Raw genomic sequence first — 20035 nt, 5'->3', positions numbered from 1 at the left:
AAGAGTAATTAATATTCAATAAAATATAATGTAGCCTTTTAAATCATAATGGAAAAATTGGAAATGTTTTCTAAAATAAAGCTGTCCCAGGCATTCCCAAAGAGCCAAAGAGGTACTTAGCTTTCAAACTCCTGTGGAAGAAAATTTTCAGGGAACTGTGTGCATGGATGACCCTAATGGCAAGGACACTGTTTACAAACTGACAAAAACACATAGTAAAAAAGATATCTGTCTTTTCTTTTCAGATCTTCCTCAATGTCTTAATAGGAGCTTTAAACCTTGGGAATGCATCTTCATGTTTGGAAGCCTTTGCCACTGGACGTGCAGCAGCTGCCACCATTTTTGATACAATAGACAGGGTATGTAAAAGGCCAACTTAAAAGCCATCAGCATGTTGAGGGGCAGTGAATCCCCTTGGGAACTTACCCCTAAATAGGAGGATTTATCAGCATTCCCAGAAGTAAGCAATACTTGCTAAATATCATCATGGTCTGCACCCAATTTCAAGAGCTGCAAATACAACAATAAAGTAGAACAAATGGTCCCTGCTTTCACACTCAGACTGGGAGACCTGGGCCAGGAAGTTTTTACATTCAAAGACAAGTGCTATGTCAGATGAAGAAAATAACAGAATAATGTGAGCCAGGCACAGTGGCACAGACCCACAATGACAGCTACGTGGGAGGCTGACACAGAAGAATCCTCAGTTTGAGGTGGCCATTCTGGGCAACTTAGTGAGACCCATATCTCAAAATCAAAAAGAAAAAAGATAGGGATGTAGCTCAGGAGTAAAACATGTGTGAGGCCCTTAGCATAATCCTCAGTATAGCAGGGGAAAAAAATTGGGCAGTGTGATCAAGATTAGGGTGGAGGAGTGAATCTTTAAATTGGGTGCTTGGGAATGAAAGCTGGGAAAAGACTTGTGGGAGAGAGAGTTCCAGGATATCATGATCTCAAGGAGCTGGAAGAAGTCCAGTGTAAATGAAATGAGTAAGAAAGAGCTGACGCTGGAGGGGTGGAAAAGACCAGGGAATGCAGGACTCTCACACCTACCTCATAAACTGGCATCTCTTCATAATGTGACAGTTTACATAGGATCTTGGTGCCTTGGCGAGAGTTGCACAGGATAATCTACAGCACATCAAAGGTCAAGGCAGGGGTCACATCTAAGAGAAGGAAGAAGATGGTAATCAACTGCTCTTTCTTTTGGGAAAAGTGCTCTGGGCTATGAGTCAGAATCTCAGAGAATCAGGTGCTTCATGGGTCCCCTAAATCGTGAATATTTTATTTTTGAAAAACAGTGAGGCTGTCATCTACCTGAAGAAACCGCTCATCTTTTTATCTGTTTAATATCTCAAGGCTTCACATCCTGGAGTGTAGTGAGATTGTTTAAAACCATATAAAAATGATTGATTTGTTCAGATTTGCCTTTATTCTTAAAGCTATTATATACAATGACTCTGTAAGGGCACTATTCACATCATTGAAATTCAGGATATCAACTGAAAATTGGTGGTGTTTGAAGACATTATGGAATTTAGTTTTAATCATCATTTGAAATTTGCAAATGTAGGGTATGAATGGGTCCAGTTTAGCTGACTAATTGCTCTTGTTGAAATTGGCCTTAGCCAAGAACAGTCTCTCTGAGATTCCTTTATTTCCTTACCTGAAAAATAGGCACTTTACCTCTCTAGTTAGGTTATAATGATGATTATGCAAGTGAAAAAAGCACCATAAAACACCTGGACATTGCTCTATAATAAAAAGCTAAATAATATGATTAATATGTGATATAATACATTATAATAACCATTAATATTGTCTCAATACTGTTATACATTTGTAAATTATACATTATCATATAACATATAATAGCTCATGTAGGAACTCATGACAATAGTAATTGAATAATAGTAAATTTTAGCATCTATTATATTAATACATGACATTTAGTGAAATTATATCCCATAGTATTTCAGTACTGATTATTACTATTTTTAGTAAGTATTTAATGTGGAAACTATTTACTTGTGGCATATCTCTGCAAGGTTTTAACTGATTGCTGTTCTTTTTAATGAATTAACTCAAAGTAAGATGAATACTAAACACATAAAGCATGTGTTCTTGCTACATGCCTCTTGAACTTCTCTCCAGAAACCCATCATTGACTGCATGTCAGAAGACGGTTACAAGCTTGACCGAATCAAGGGTGAAATTGAATTCCACAACGTGACTTTCCACTATCCTTCCAGACCAGACGTGAAGGTGCGTGCCACTCTTCTCCCGCGGAAAATGGACATTTGCTTCTTCCATGATTCATGTCCAGAGATTCATGTCATGCTTGTTTTCTGAGACTTGACCCAATTCCCAGGAATAGGGGACAGAGGTGTTGTTTCTCTGGAAGTGTCCTCAGGTGTTGGCCACCTTAGGTGAAACACACCATTCCTTTGTGATAATTGTATGATGCAGCTCCCTCTGGTTTAAACACAGTCGAGCAGCCCATACAGGTTAAGTGAGCTCTGTTGTGCACTATTGAAATGAGTGACGGATCCGGTTATTCTGGGCACACAGGAAACAGACTGCAAGACAATCAAAGGATTCTTGTTTTCAGGACTACAAAAACTAAATATATATTCTGATTATTTATTAGAAGTGTATTCTTTATTATGTTTTCCTGTACCTACAAAGCAAGATCTTTAAATGCAACATGTTGTATAGGAAAATTAGGATTTGTGTCCCCCAAAGTGAATTGACTTTGGAATGAAACTTTTTATTAATTTTTAACAGAGTATCTCTGATTTTTCTTAATAATATTTCTGTTATCCCCATAGAACTAAGTCTTATCTTGTTAGCCTAAATTTATTTTGATACTATGTACTTAAAATGTAGGTACGTATATAGGTGTGTAATGTGTATATATGTCTGTATGTGCATGACATATATAGAAGGAGAAGGCAGATATGTGTATAATGCAGTAAATACATTTACCTGCATTACATGGATCTACTTTATATAAATATTTTAAAAATATATGTGTAGCAAATATATAAATATATACTATATTTATCCATATAATATATAAGTATATCAATCAAAAGTAAATGTATATATTCTGATTACTAGAAGTATATTCTTTATAATGTTACATATGTGTCTGCACATCAAATGCTACCAAGTATCTAGAACCACTTTGTAATACTCAGTACATACTTACGAATGGATGGCTTAAAACTTTCTTTATGCTATTTGAAATCAGCTTATCATAGCTGTTCAACAAATACCTGTTGAATCATGACACTAACTTCATTTCTGTTTATTTTTTATTCCCAACACCAATAATTCATTTTAATAACAATTTCCTCTCCAGACCCATAAAGCTTCTTCATTCATGCTATGAGTATATATATTTAGCTCTGCTTGGTAACATAGTACACTGGGCCGGAAACCATAAAAAAACACATTCCTTGCCCTCCCTTTTCCTGTGAGCTTACAGATCAGTGAGCAGAAATGAATTTGCCTGCTTGAGTTGCTAATGTGAAATAAGAGACACATGGGATTTTGTTACTCACAAGACCCTGAACCACCTTTGCACAATCAGTACAAAAATCACCTCTGGTTGTTGAAAATACCTAGCAGACAGTCATGACGCAGCTGTTCTTTCTTGTTCTTGAGGCCTACCAGGATTTCATCCCTACTGTTCCAAGTGCTTTGCATCTAGAAACTGGCCATAAATATTTATTAAGCAAATTGATTCAAATAACATGCACACATATCATACAAGTGTATGGCAGCTTAAAACCTGCAAACTGGTTTTTAATCTTTAGTGAGTACATTAGCATTATACTTTGACTGGGATTTTTCTTTAACTAATTGGGACAGTCTCTTTCAGGTGTCCTATGGTAGATTAGAAGTGTTCAGAGCATAATTTTAAAAGTTGGCCTGACTTACTTTACCAGTGTTAACACACATCACCTTTTTGTTTAAGTAATGTGCTATTGCTAATACCTCATCCTCAGCACTGTTGCCTTTGCTGGTGATTGATGGCTTCGGATGGATTGTTATTGCCATGTGGGCATAGTGTCCTCCCTACAACCATGCTAACTTGTAGCCTTATTGCTTGGTCTGGTACACAGTGACAATCTGAACTCTCTAATTTTCTTGCCTTTCCAGATTATATCTAACCTCAGCATGGTCATTAAACCTGGGGAAATGACGGCTCTCGTAGGACCGAGTGGTGCTGGGAAGAGCACAGCACTGCAGCTCATTCAGAGGTTCTACGACCCCTGCGAAGGCATGGTGTGTGTCTCCCGGAACTCAGCTCCTGGGGGTAGGGGACACAAATGGTGACATGTTATCCCACTGAGTTTGACTGGATTGACAGGGCAGACTCCCGGCACAATGACGGGTGCATGGACAGCCAGTCCATCCATTTGCTGAGAAATCACTGAAGGTGCAGATGTGTTTGAACTGGTGTTGCTACTTCTTCAGTGAACTTCCTATTCCATTTTTTTTTCCTATTCCATTCCTTTCTCTCTCTCTCTCTCTCTCTCTCTCTCTCTCTCTCTCTCTCTCTCTCTTTAGTAATATAGCAAAACCACTACTGATTTCTTTGACATCCAAAATAGAAATTAACAGAAAATAGACCTGATTACTGTTATGAAAAGTTGAGTTTTAAAAAATATTTATTTTAGGGCCAGGGATTTAGCTCAGCGGCATAAGAGCCTGCCTGGCAAGTATAAGGTCGTGAGTTCAATCCTGGTACTGCAAAAAAAAAAAAAAAAAAAAAAAATTAGTTGTAGTTTCATGATTAGACTGTTTTTTCTTATTTTTACTTAAGTAAACATAGATTGAAACTAAGCAAACAAATATTAATAATTGTCATAAAAATGATTCCTTATTTTTATAATGAGTCCCCCTCCCACCCCACACGCGCAAAAACATATAGCCATTTTTCAAATGAGAAAGCAAAGAGTCGGAAAGATTGAGACTTGCTTCAGCTCATCCATCTGGGATGATGACTAAGCTGAGATTTGACCCTAGGTATGTGGACGCCAAAGCAGACACACTTTATACTCTATCTCAAAGCATTTCTGTCGGCGTCTCCTTAATACTTGGAAACAGGCTTATCTTAGTGCACTGAGTTCTCTCTGAGGCATATAATGTTACACTGACCTGGCAAACATCATGGGATTTTCTTTTTTCATGGACATTTCCTTTTTAATTGGTATTCTTTACTATATACCACCATAATAACACTTTGAATATTTTAAAAATTCATGATTTGGGAGTAAGATTTTTACATTTTTCCTAGCAGCGTGACATTGTTCCCATGCTCTCTAGGTGACTCTGGACGGCCATGACATTCGCTCTCTGAACATCCAGTGGCTGAGAGATCAGATTGGGATCGTGGAGCAAGAGCCAGTTCTGTTCTCCACCACAATTGCCGAGAATATCCGTTATGGCAGGAAAGACGCAACAATGGAAGATGTCATCCACGCTGCCAAGAAGGCCAATGCCTACAACTTCATCATGAACTTGCCACAGGTACCCCTGGCCTCGCGTTCTAGCACAAAACCCTGATGTCATCAAACAAAAACAGCGAAACATACTTCTTTGCTATTGAATCCTGATTTCATTACATTTTTAGTATCATGCTTTACTTTCATGGTTGAAAATGTACTGAGTTTTCCCTTTCATCTGCAAACATGTTCTTTTTATGTTTAAAATTACCAAATTAAGGAATTTTCTGTTAAAAATCTTCCTTTAATTTTAGATACAATTTCCTTTCCTATCTAGTAAACATGTGGTTAAAGTAGGCTAAATTTGTCATGTGGCAGTACTTGTACAATTCTCTCTTGATGCCTACTATTATCATTATTTTTTGCTTTTCTTGTACTTGGACAGCTTCAATACTGTGTTTCAGAACCGCATCTCACACATTCAAAAACAATTCTTCACATATACTCATTCTATACAACTATTACTATAAAACCCAACTCTATATTATATTTATGTGAATTTTGCATTGATAGTCTGCTAAAGTGAAGAAGGATTATTGATAGGTCACATGTATATATTGCAGGCACTGTTCTAACACTTACCTCTATCAACTTATTTAACTGTTATAACTACCTTGTCAGGTAGCAACCATTGTTATTTTCATCTACAGATGGAAGACTAGGGTTCCCAGGGGTCAAGAACTTGCTCGAAATGAGCAAGGAAAGACAAGATAGCCAGGAAAGACAAGATTCGTATTAGGTTTTCTGGCTTCAGACATAATGATCTTAAACATGTCCTATTCAGCCTTCTGAGTTACTTCATGAATAGGATTCCTGCCATGAGTATGCTATAATCTAATGGCTAGAGAAGAAAGCTTCAGCATTCAATTGCCTCAATATCAAACCCATTTTCTCTACTCACTGGGTCTGTGAACCTCCATAAAGCTACTGTACCCCTTTAGGTGCCACGCTTCCTTGTTTATTGGTTGAATAGAGCAGCAGTTCCTGCCTCTTATGGCATCTGTGGAAAGTAAATGAGATGACATATGTAAAATTGACATATGTAAAGGTTGTACGTGATTTATGTGCTGTAGGTGCTCAATTCATGTTAGCTAATGTTAAGCAAAATAAGCATTGAAGCTGGGCACAATGGCACAAACATGTAATCCCAGAAATCTGGGAGGCTGAGACAAAAAGATTATAAAATCAAGCCCAGGATGGGCAACTTAGTGACTCTGAGACGCTGTCTCAAAATAAAAAAAAAAAAAAATGTTAAAAGGCTGGGGATGTAGCTCAGTGAGATGAGCCTGGGGCTCAGACCATACTATCTGGAAGGAGGATGGACCTGAGTACTGGAACTGATTAGATTCTAGTGTGTTGTTAGGCATATGAAGTATTTCCCTTGGTGATTCTCATAAGGCAATTGTCCTTCCATTCACTATATGAAAACACTTCTCATATTTTACTTTGCTGTATTGTTTCACTGGAAAAAAGTGATAAAGACTTGAAATCTTTTAAGATAGATTTTTAAGATGGGTCAGTTTCTAGTTTGGTAGAAAAGTTTTATTTAAAGTTGAGCTAAAGGGGAACATTTACATAGCTCTGAACACCTGGGGATAAAAGCATAAATTGTTTTCCTTATCTCACATGCAAATACTGATTGGACAATAGATATTTTGGGAAGGAATCTTTCTTTCATTGGAAGTTCCTGTGAAAATCCATGGTTGTACAGGAAGTTACAAGGAACTTCATACTGGACTGTTGTAAGGAGCTGTCATCATCCTCTCCCTTTGACTAGTATCACTTTCTCCCTAGCAATTTGACACCCCTGTTGGAGAAGGGGGAGGCCAGATGAGTGGTGGCCAGAAACAAAGGATAGCCATCGCGAGAGCCCTTGTCCGAAACCCCAAGATCCTCCTGTTGGACATGGCCACCTCTGCGTTGGATAATGAGAGCGAAGCCATGGTCCAAGAAGCACTGAACAAGGTTTGTGGAGAGTCTGAGTTATGGGGCCAGGTGGAAATGCTTGTCCTGCTGAGAAGGGCCTCACTGAAGGGCAATGGTACATGGGTCTGTGCATTCAGTGTGATCACTTAAGAAACATTGGCTAGCTACCTTCTTTTCCATGTTGAACAGAAGACATTTCTGATTTCCTTTCAAAAGCTGTACACGTAAAATTTAAACCTATTAATCACAACATGATTTTTTTAACGTTCCCCTTTCTTAAAGTCGTTGATTAAAGCAGCAGCAGACTAATGGGATTGTGACACAATTTATGCCTACAAGAAACTTATCTTTTCCAATGACTGCATAGCCTATGTAAGGACCTCTCCCAGGAATCAAGGTGCTACTTACTTGTGGATTCTAGAAGTATCCAATGACCAAGGTCAGCTTGGTCTCAAGTCTCGTTTAACAGTGCACTGGGTTCCTCACAGATTCAGCATGAGCACACTATCATCTCAGTTGCCCACCGCCTGTCCACAATCAGGGTGGCAGATGTTATCATTGGTTTTGAACATGGCACAGCAGTAGAAAGAGGGACCCACGAAGAACTGATGGAAAGGAAAGGCGTTTACTTCACTCTAGTGACTTTGCAAAACCATGGAGCTCTTTTCGAAAAAGATGCAAACGGTGAGTGCCTTTTCGCTTTTGCTTGTTCAGTCTGTTAAATAGTACGCATATGTAGTGCTTTGTGCCTTTCTGTGCATGTTAATAAATGCTGTTAATACATGCTGTCTACTTTATGTTCCCAACACCCCTGGCAGGCATTATATAAACGATGAAGGCAACATTGGAAGCTTACAGGTTAAATTATTTTAGATCCAAAGACCTAAAACCAACGTGTTATGATTTTCTATTCTGTCCCTTTTTCTTATCCTTTACAAATAGGAGAGGCTTCCTAGTGTGTGTCCTGCATAGTGGAGGAGTTTCATTCTTACTGGTTGAGTGAATTTATCAATAACTTAAAAGCTTTATACTTCAAATGCAGATAGATGCATCAAACCCTAACACATCGTCTGAATTTTCAGATTTTCAGCTGAATTTTCAGCTTTCTCTTTCCCATTTCCCATTTGCACATGTGAACTCTATTAGGCATAGCTACTGTGTATGTTTTAACACGAGTTACTCTGAATAGACTTTGTTTAGTGGTTTTATCACTTTTGTCACTTCTAGTTGGCTCCCCTTAGTTTTTTTTTATGACTAATGCTAAAAAATTTATAATTCTGCAGAGGTAACAGGATACCAGTGGTTCTGATTGTCTTGAATAGTCTGATTGTCTTGAATATCTTATTAGAAAGTGTTGGTTGGATGAGTTTCAAGTCATACTTATTGAAATAAAGTTGGTAAAATATATTAGCATTAGACTTAAGAATTACATTTTAGGCAAACATAGAAACTTTGAATATGGTCCTTTTATTGTGCACATTAATAAATGGCTCATATTATGTTGAACAGAAAAAGATGAAACTAAAGATGACATCCATACAAACTTCAGCAGAGGGGGCTACCAGGACAGTTTAAGGTAAGCTCAAGCAGCAGGCAGATTTTAATTTCCAAATATTCCTAGGAGCTTTTTGTAGCTGTGGTCCTCAAGGAAAGTCTGAAGCAGAATCCCAGTCTTGTGTTGGAAGAGTATGCAATGACTGTTTCATTATGACATTTGTGTTTCCCATTCATGGGTTTTTTTGTTTTACTTTGGCTTTTTATCACAATTTGGGCAGGGTCATGATGGAGGATTCTGGTTAAAATCGAGTGTTTTTTAAGAATACACTTTTATTAGTGCTATTAAAGTTACAAATATTGGGTCTCAGTATATATAATATACTTTGATCATGCCCATCCCCTCTCGTACCCCATTACACTGTACTCCCCTGTTGCCTTCTTCTTGCCTATTAATACCACAGTGTCTCATCTACTTTTGTGTTATCTTTTAAAAATTCCACATATTAGGGAAAGCATATGATACTTGTCATTTTAAGTCTAATTTATTTCATTTAACATTGACTTGGGAATGTAGCTTCATAGAAGAGCACTTGCTCAGAATGTGCAAGGCACAGAGTTCAATTCCTGGTACCACAAAAACAAAATTCTGCCATGTGTCATGGCATATAGCTGTGATCCCAGCACTTGGGAGACTGAGGCAGGAGGATTGCTGTTTGAGGCCAGACGGGGCTACATAGTGAATCCAAGACCATCCAGAACTACACAGCCAGATCCTCTCTCAAAAAAACACAACACAAAATAAAACATTTAATGTAAATGTTAAACAAAATGTTGTTTATTGGGCTCAGAAAGGGGGTTTTAAAAAACTATGTGAGATGCAAGAAACACTGTCTCGTGTGGAAGCTGCATTCACACCTTTGGGCCCATTCTTCAACCTATAGAGAAGCACCTGAGTCACACACACCTCTGCACCTAGAGTAACCATCTGAAATCGAGTCATTAACTAGATGAAATAGAAATGTATCTTTTATTTTTTAATGAGAACTTCTCTATATGAAGTATTTCTCTTTCTTTCCAGGTCAATATGTAGGTGTTCACTCTAATTCTCTCTTTTTGGAGGGGATGGAGGGCTGGGGATCGAACTCATGACCTCGCCAGACAGGCGCTTATGCCACCGAGCTAAATCCTTGGCACTAGGTTTTCACTCTTAAACTGTATTTTTTCATGTTGTTTTCAAGCTGGCTTAAGAGTTTTACTTTAAAAACTCCCCGTGGTGTTAAAAATCTGTGTATGAAAAATTCTAGGGGTTAGGGCTGTAGCTCAGCAGTGGTAGAGCACTTGTTTAATATATATGAAGTCCGGGGTTCAGTACCCATCTGTCCAGTAATACTTGTCTGTATCCATTACAAAGTTTGTCGAAGTTTCCTTTCCTTAAGTTAGAGACCTTTGGTAGTTAATGACTGACAGCACCTCTCTCTACCACTGTGGTTCCTCCCTCTGCCATTGCAACCCTCATGGTAAGGAATACAGAATGAACATAAAGCTGTGGTCTGAGCAACGATCATTCAAGATGGCTAGCTGTACTCTAAAAAAGGGTTACAAAGACTAAAAACATTCAAGAAACAACTCCAAGCAGTCAAAACAGGCTTATTCATTTTTAATATTTAAGGAAGAGTTCACTAAAATGTCTGATACTTATTTTCAAAAGTAAGTATGTATTTCAGGCCCTGTGTATCTTTCTTTAGAAATCTAAATTCTTAGGTTAAGTTTATTTATTTATTTAGAGAATACGCCTATTGGAAAGTTTTAAACAAGTAGTAGTTTTATTGAATTTATTAAATTTGGCAAATAGAGCAACAGTTTCAAGTTAACTCTATAAAGTTATAAAATTACCAGATTTATTGCCCAGTTTTATAGACATTTGGCAGTATTTTTAATCTCACATAAAATTTTGAAATCTAAAGATACTACCTTCCTAAACCCAGAGAATGAGCAGGCAGCCCTTTTGGTGACCAGACTGAAGTGGAGATGTAACTTATAGTCACGTCAACAAGAAAATAAGTATCTTAGGAAGTTTTAAGATGGACAAAATTTTACTCATTCTAAGTGCTTGCTTTATAGCTTATTATTTGACTAGATAACCATTTTAAATATAAACATTTTTATTTGGCTTTAATTTGTCACCAATTCTATACTTTGAGGTCAAGATAAGAAATCCAGAAATACTATCTACATATAAAAAGCAGCTGAAAGATTTATAAATTTAAGTAAAGAGGTCTATTAAAAATGTCTCATTTCCTATACTGATAATGTTTTTACTAAAAGATGAGGGAAATGTTAATTTGTATTTTGTTTCTTAGCCTTGGTTTTACTGATGACTGAAAAGCAATATATATATATATTTTTTAAAATTTTTATTTTTAAAAATATACTTATTAATAAATATATTTAATATATAATATTTAATAAAATATATTAAAATATATTTAATATATAATTTTAAAAATTACATATATATGTAATTTTTAAAATTTATAATAATTATTATTATTATTTTGTACCAGGGATCAAACTCACCTCCTCACTCTTGCCAGGCAGGTGCTCGTGCTGCTGAGCTTATCCCTGGGCCTAAAAAGCAGTATTATAAGCAATATATTTCAAGAATATTTAAAAGAATAACAACAAATAATTTCCCAAATGATAATGTTGAGAGAGAGAGAGAATTTATTCCCAAATTAGCCATTTCATTAGTAGGGGAGGAGCAGAGGTATTGAAGGTTCTGCAAAGGCAGGTGACAGAATGTCATTCTGGCTTGCTGGGAGACTTGCGATGCTGGTGCGGGTGGGCAGGAGAGCTCCTGGCACACTTCCTACTCGTGCTCTCGGGGCAGCCTATACTAACCCCATGGGATGGCTAGGGATACAGGGAGAGAAAATGAGAGGCTTAGTGACCACAAGATGGAAGCAGTTGAAACAAGAGGGGACAAGACATGGGTCTCCCTGCCTTCAGAACAAGGCTGAGGACAGTATAGTGGGAACTTTCCCCTTCTCCACATATTCCTATCTTGATGTCCACTGTTTGCTTTCTAGGTCCATGACTTTAGTCTCACTGCTGTCATTCACCCTGTGTCCGGGTAGGACATAGGAATACAGAGTGAACATAAAGCTTTCTTCCTTCTCTTCTGGAGTTATCTCACCCCCCCAAGATAACTGTAGAGTATCAGGCTGGGTGGGGAGGAATCCATTTAGGGGCAAGGGAGTTGGGATGGGCAGTGGCTTTGTGCCTGATCATTAACAGACTTGCAAGCATTTGAATGCATAAGACCCAGGAAAACAGAGGACTTCTGCTGAGCGTGTGGCATAGCGCCTGAGTGACCAAGAGGAGGCAGTGGCAATGAAAAGGTATGGGAACGCCTTACAGTAACCAAGTCCACCTGTGACTGCCTCCCTAAGAAGGCGGGGTGAGCACACAGGTGCAGGCCCCACCTGACACTTGGAGAGAAAGTGACAAGGGAAGCCAAGGGAATGGCCCATCTCAGGTGCACTAGAGCAGTTGGTGTGGGGCTAACCATGGCCAGCGTGTCTCTCTGCACTGTACAGCTTCACATCAAGCTGTCTGAGCACAGCCTTGAGAATGAACCTTCCTCCGTCGGGAGCATTTGTCATTGGCTCCATAGTTAAAGACTTGACTTACAAATGGCTAAATGTGTCTTGCTTTAAGGGGGAAGAATCAGCTCACAAAACCAAATAATACAAAGTTGCTGTAGTATCAGGCAAGGCTAAGGCTTCAATATGTTCAACTTAGGTGGCTTCCCACCTTTCTTTCTTTGTTTTCCAGAAAGGGTCTCTCTTTGAGAATCTCAGTGTAATTGTAAGTAGCTCCCAGTGCTGTTCTGAGTCTCCTTCCCAGGAATCTCAATGGGAAAAGAAAGCCAGGGCCAGCCAAGCATGGTGGTATGTCATTGTTATCCTAGTATTCTGGGAGGATGAAGCAGGAGGATCATAAATTCAAACCCAGTCTGGACAATTTAGCAAAACCCTGTCTTAAAAAAGAAAAAAATTCAAAAAGGACTGAGGATAAGTCTTAGTAAAAAGGCCCTGGGTTCAGTCTGCAGTGCTACCAAAATGAAATAAATCCAGAGACAATCATGTCCCAGGCTTGTTGTGCACTAAGTATATTTGCTAAGTAGTCCTGCTGTCTCTTGGTAACATCTGCCATCCATTTTTTTTTCTTTTTGAATTTCCAAAACCTTTACTCCAAACTGCTATGTAGTACTTACCACAGTCTTCTTCCTCATGTCAGGTATAGGAACATGACTTGCTTTTCTCTGACATTTAAATTCTCTGAGGAAGACACCTGGGACTGACCAGGTTTTGTGTCCCCCAGCATCTATCATTGGTTAGCAAGTTCTAGGTACTCAATAAACTTCTGCTGAATGAATGAATGCACACATTACGCTTAACTATATTCCAATAGAAATTCTGCTAATGCATTTCTGTCAATGTGTGGTCCAGAAACAATCTCTCTAGGTTCATTTGAACATAAAGCTTTCTTTATGTTCAAAGAAAGTGGCATCATGCTAAAGTAACATTAGGTGTATTAGAGACAGGAGGGAAGGCAAGAACAGAGGGAGAAACAGAGAGAATGAGAGTGATCTAACCAGAACCTAAACCAGAAGAGAGGTGAACACGATGGCCTGTGTCATGGCCATGGTGGCTGTTCACAGGACCACGTAAGCTTGGGATGCCTTTGTTGGAATGGTGGGAACAGCTATGTTGCACTTCACTCTCCCATCCCTCTCCCTTTCCCTCTTCCTGCTAATTTCCGAGTCTGAGTCCACCAGTTACAGAGCTCGGGTCCCAGAGCAGTCAGCCAGATTGGCACTGTCTATCATACCAACCTGGAAGTTCGCTGCCCTGGCTGCCGTGTAAGCTGCTGAACACTTGTTTGTTTGATGTGTGATGAAAACATGGATGCCAGCTGAGGCTTGTTCCAAGCTCCCCACCTTCTATAAACTCTTCTGTCTTTATTTGCAGAGCTTCCATCCGGCAACGCTCCAGATCTCAGCTTTCTCACCTGGCTCATGAACCACCACTAGCTGTTGTAGACCAGAAGTCTACTTACGAAGATGGAAAGGTCAGGCACCACCTCTGCTGGGGGAATGGAAGAATCTCTCCTGGGGACCACTCGGTGCCCTTTAAACATATGTATAAATGTTTAGTCAGACCAAAAAATAATGCTAAGGTTTGGTGAGAACTCTAAATTATACACAATTTGGTAATTGATTACTTTTAAGAATACCCATTGCAGGGCATGGTGGTACACATCTACAATCCCTCATAAGCCAAGGTAGGAGGATTACCAGGAGTTCATGCCAGCCTGGCCTACATAGTGAGTGCAAGACCAGCAAAAGCTATAGCCTGAACAGCCTACAAGGAAAAACCAAAACAAAAAGCAACAAAACAAACAAAAAACCAATACATGTTAGTTAAAACTGGATCATTAAGAATTAGTTAATAGTTTTTAGATGAGTCATCCTAATAAGGACAGAAAAAGGGTTTATTATCATGAACCTTAGCAAATTATTTGTTGAGATGGTGGTATGCTTTTGTAGTTTGAAAGAATACTTAAATTTTTTCCCTCAAATTTTAAAATCTCCTAAATTATAATAAAAGCATTTGATCAACAAAAGTATTTGATAAGGCTAAACCCTACATAAGTTATTACAAATTTTGAATTACTGAGGTCCATTAGGTTTTATGTTTATTTACTTTCTTCATTCAATTTTTAAAAATTGTTTTAGGATGCATTTAAAATAAATGTATTAATTTTAGCATAAATTGAAAATAGCATAAAATGAAAGACATTGAAAAATCTACATGGTTAGCAATAAAAACTTTGTTTGTGAGGACACAGGTCTTCTGCTGTTGTGGACACCACGTGTCATGGAAGGTGGCCATCTGTCCTTTTCTGGCCCTGATGCTTTTATTTTAGTCCCCGATAAACCCTTCATCAGAACCTTTTGATAGCAACTTTCTTACTGAGCTTCGAGTTCAGGTTGTCTTATGCCTTTATTACATTATAAGCTTCTTAAACTTAGTGACTATATCTTATTTATGTTGAGTCACCTTAAACATTTGGCCAAGTGCCTTGTTTCAAGTAGGACATTAGGAGATTTTCATTTTTATTTTATTTGCATGCTTTTTGAGACAGGGTCTTGCTATGTAGTTTGAGCTAGCCTTGAACTCACTATGTAACGAGTGCTGGGATTACAGGGAGACATCACCACGCCTGGTGGAGATTTTTAAACTAGGGTGAAAAATTGGATTTCTATGACAAAAAAAGCACAAATTGAGATTCATTGAAGCAAATAAGTCAGGAAAATTTTAATTAGAAACACATCCATTATGGATGTTGTAATTTTAAACTTGTCCTCAGTAAAATTCTACCATGTGAATTCATGAAGAAGTGATTATAAACACTGGCTCACAATAGAGAAATATAGGATAAAGTATGGTATTATTTTTGATCTTATGATTATGAGCAATTGATTATTAAGGCTCTCTTTTGTTTTAATGTATTAATTTGAATAAATAGATGTCTCAATATCTAACAGAATTGCATTAAATGAATTCCACAGAACACTGAATATCAGTGAGAGAAAACACCTTTCTCAAACATGATTTCTTACTATATCTTTTAGTAATACTGCTTGTTTTTACAGTATTTTGTGGTCTTTTAGACTTAAGGAATTGTTTAAAAAGAAAACAATAGAATTACAGTTGATAAAAGTTGGATAATTGCTAAGCCCAGGAAAGAAAGACTGTATAATTAAGTGCTGGTCAGTTTCAGTATTTTAAAGCATTTTAACACTCTATTAAATTCTGCAAGTTCAACACTGGCAAAACTTTTTCTGTCTTTGATGGAGAAAGCCTAACCTCACCGTAGCAGATGTTCTGCTCTAGGTTGCCAGTGCTCTACTTACCCGAAGCAGTTGTCTCCACCTTGTGGTCTCTTAGAGTATTGACCAGACGCTCAGAAGAGACGGTTTTAAATCTGCGTGTCCTAGATTATTGGTTTTAACCACAGCCTCGAGGTTAACAGGTGACAGAGCTAAACCCATTTCTCCTTGCTCCGTAAACTGTCTGCTTAGCTCTCATAAAGGAGACCAGATCTCAGATATAGGAGGGGGGAGGAGGAAAGGAAGGAAGGAAGGAAAAACAAAACAAACCAAAACAAACAAACAAACAAACAAAAAACAAACCAACGAGCAGAGGAAAAAAGCAGAAACGGTGTTTTTATAATTAAGAAGAGGAAAAAGGATTGAAGGGGAGGGTAGAGGAATGGCAAAAAAATCAAATTATATCATGTATATCAAGTATAAATTCCTTATAATAAATGTGATTGTTATATATACCTAAATGGTACCAATAAATTTAATTAGTTAAAAAAAAACCTGCACCCCCCCAAAAAGATTAATTTAGTCTCTAAAATTTTAGGCATTTTTTAGTGAAACTAAAAGACATATAATTAAGACAGGATCAACTATCAGATATCCAGGAGTTAAGTATTGGTAAAAGATAAGACAGACAAGATCCATAAAGACAACTATCAGTCTTTGTTCATTTGAAAAACCTCTGCTTCTTCATCAAACTTACCATTCTTCACCATCAGATCCTAAAGTTATTATCAAGGGAAGAGGCTCTGTTGTTGGAGTGCAGAGACCAGTGTAACAAGCATAGAGATCAGGGCAGAAGATCCAAGTATGAAGTCACATTTCCCCTTGGCTCCCACAGGAGCCTCAGGAAGGGAACTGGGAAAATCCCGGTATCTAGCATTGAACCATCCACATAGTAGGCGAGAAGTTGTATCATCATAGAAATAAAAGCTGCATTTGTTTTGTCATCCAATAAACACTAATTATACCCTCTATGTGCTTGGCATTGTGTTGGAGATGCAAAGATGGGCAAGTACTTTGCTGCTGAGCATAGAAAAATTAAGTGTGCAGCTCACTAGTGATACAGTAGAGGCACAAGCTCTACAGTGAACAAGCACATGAATTTTATAAGTTTAGTGCTCCTTGGGTGTGGTGGCACACTTAACCCAGGTGGTGGCACACACCTGTAATCCTGGCTGCTGGAGGTTGAGGCAGGATAATCCCCAGTTTGAGGCTGCCTAGGTAACTTAGCAAAAATGTGTTTCAAAATGTAAAAAAAAAGAGTTGGGGATGTAGTTCAGTAGAGCTGCATTCATGAGGCCTGGGTGCTATTCCTAGTACTACTAATAAATATTTTACCTCTCTATGTGAGCTGCTAGTTTACTGTTAATTTATTCATCTCTCTTTTATATTTAGCTTTGCAAAATTAGAGGCAAAATATTTCTTTGCAGAATGATTTTGGATACATTTTTATAGTTTTTTATTATTCTTCTCTGTATCAGAAAAAATTCAGTCAAAAGTCTGTTATTTGGGAACCAGTTTTCTAGCTTTTTGCATCATTGGGGATTGACATTTGGGTTTGATGGTAAGACTAACAGTTTCCTTTAAAGTTAAATTTTTTGGTATAGGGAGACAAAAGAAAAATATTCGATTTAACTACTTTTGGTTTCTTGTTAGGTTATTTTGGGTTGAAAACTACTGGAGAAAATATACTTCCTGTTCTTTTACAATACCTTAGGCATTGCTGCCTAGGCTTAGGAATATCTTTGGGTATCAGAGGGTCAGGAGAGTTTCCAACCTGTGGAGCTGTGGTTCCAGGAGGAGCAGGATCCAAGGAGCAGGAAGGCACCCTTGCGCACTTGTGCCCATTGATAGTTTGTGATACCTGACATAACTATAACATATGTGACATATGGGGGTAGGGATGCAACAGAGCATATTAGGCTTGTGTGAAAGGCAACATGGCATGGAATTTATTGTGTCTGGGTGCAGACAGGCAGAGAGTGATAAGATCATCTACCCTGAACAAAAAGAATTGTGTCTCTTTTACAAGGACAGAGAAAAGGTAGGGGGCATTAAGTGGAAGTATTTTAATAAACATCTGTGGTCAAGGTTCTCTGGTGGTCTTGTATCTCAGTGGGAAAAGTCTTTGATGTGTCCAGTGTAAAGTTTTGGGTATCACCAAAAGTCCCAGGACCTGCACAATTCCTTGTCCTATTTTATCTTTTTTCCCGTGCTTGCTGATGACAACTTTGGTACTGAGCTGAGTTCCCTCCTGAGAGCTGAGTTCCCTCCTGAGAGCTGAGTTCCCTGCTGAGAGCTGAGTTCCTTGCAGAGAGCCTCTGCTGGCAGGCAGCCTTGGGGCTGGGAGCATCAGGTCCAGCTGGAGCCTGACAATATCCACAAAGTATAATTATAGAATCCTTAACTCTTACTGTTGAGAAACAGCCCAGAAATCCTATGCTACTGAGGTCTCACAAACCAAACTTTGGTCACCAGAATCACCCGAGGAATATTTTTTGAGAGTCACATGTAAGGCCTCTTAAATTGAAATTCAGGTAATGAGACTTCCCCAAAATTTGTATTTTTAATCATTAACCCTCATGAGTCTGTGAACATCCAAGTCTGGACCCCAATTACTGTCTAGAACTCTAGAAGATCTGATATTTTGCTCTATCACAAGCTACATAATCAGCCTGACACAAGTTCATAGATGCTGAATGCATACACCAGAGCCCTGAGGCAGAGATAAAGAACTTCATTACTTAGAGCAGTCGAGTAATGAAGACACAGTCCAGCATTTCTTCACTGGTCCCCAGCTCAATCCCCAATCCTGATCATGGAGGAGAGAGGGCCAGTATACAGCAGCAGAAGAACTGGGATATGGTACATAAGGAGAAGGCTAGACCCGGGACGCCTCTCTGCCATGATGGGCAGATGAGCAAATGGTGGGGAGAACAGACACCCTCTCAGTCTTCCAAGGCTGTTTGCTGTGTTAGAAACCTTGAAAAAAATAACCTGAACAAAGCCAATCAATTTGTTTGTTCACAAGATATGCAAAAATATGATAGCTCCAGGAATTCTGTCTCCCGGAACAGCCTAGTCCAACTCTTTTAAGAATAAGGGCATCAAGGCCCAGAGAACTAAAGCTCTTAGTGGTAGATTCCATTGATGTCCACATGGGGCTCCTCTAAGAGCCTCTTCTCTCTAGCTCTGTTCCATCTATGCTTTTCCAAGCACTTTTCTTTTCTCTGGCATGGATGGTCTGAAGTTTGTAAGCTGTCAGAGATGAAATAATTGGACAGAGAATTTGCTGCTTGAATGATGAAATTACTGCTGAATAACTGCAAAATGCAAATGTTGAGAGCAGCCGAGAGAAAACTAGAAATTGAGGTAATAGCACATTCATCACTAGTCTAAGCTACTTTCCTTGATTCTACTTGGCTTGAATTATAATGAAATGGACACGACACCAGCCTTTCATTTTAACTGAATTGGTCATGTGATCTTTGACTTTATAAGCAGAGTGAATTTTTGAGGACCTTTGTTGTTATCTATTTCTGTTGTCTTTCCCTAAAAGGGAAATCACTATGTATTAGAAAAAGTGACAAATCATTAATACTTTTATAGTCTGTTTTAGGTAGACATTTTAGTGTATTTTAATAGAAAAAGTAACACAAATCTATGCAAATCTATATAAACCATCTAGAACTCTTTATCAAACAAAATGAGCAACAAATTAAATAAATTATTGAATAAAAATGACTAAACATAGAGCATTGAGTAATATTGATGGCAAGGAAAAATGGGGGACAAAGTAATAGGGTTCAATATGCAACACTGGCCTTTGAATACTTTAATAGTAACTTAAAAACCAGAATAGAGGATACCTATTTTCACTCTTTGTGAAAAATGTGGGCAATTTCAAAATCCATATATAGTATCACTTACTTCTGGGGCACTAATTAAGGGAAACTTTACTGAAAATAAGTAAATAATAACTATTGATGCCACTCAATGAATTATTTAAATTTTCTTGTTCTAGATATGCTGCCTGTCTTAGAGCTTTAGTATAAATCTAGTGCCTTAGTCTATTATTAGAGCTTTAGTATAATCTAGTGATTATCTTGAAAATTTTTAAATCCCCATATATATG

General features: G+C 38.1%; 1 protein-coding gene across 1 annotated transcript in view; it reads left to right on the top strand.

Moving 5' to 3' along the window:
• Nucleotides 1-20035, top strand: part of Abcb11 (ATP binding cassette subfamily B member 11) — an 85428-nt gene that overhangs the window by 38392 nt on the left and 27001 nt on the right. The window contains 8 exon segments of the mRNA NM_001173091.1: nucleotides 246-359; nucleotides 2155-2265; nucleotides 4171-4296; nucleotides 5341-5544; nucleotides 7314-7484; nucleotides 7934-8129; nucleotides 8955-9021; nucleotides 13979-14078. Of these exon segments, the coding sequence (NP_001166562.1) occupies nucleotides 246-359; nucleotides 2155-2265; nucleotides 4171-4296; nucleotides 5341-5544; nucleotides 7314-7484; nucleotides 7934-8129; nucleotides 8955-9021; nucleotides 13979-14078 (1089 nt within the window).

The sequence above is a fragment of the Cavia porcellus genome, unplaced genomic scaffold (genome assembly GCF_034190915.1).
Source record: "Cavia porcellus strain 051 isolate PalLab524CR breed Dunkin Hartley unplaced genomic scaffold, mCavPor4.1 scaffold_12, whole genome shotgun sequence".
Classification (NCBI taxonomy): domain Eukaryota; kingdom Metazoa; phylum Chordata; class Mammalia; order Rodentia; family Caviidae; genus Cavia; species Cavia porcellus.
Note: the sequence above shows the minus strand (reverse complement) of the source record. Positions and strands in the feature narration are given on the sequence as shown.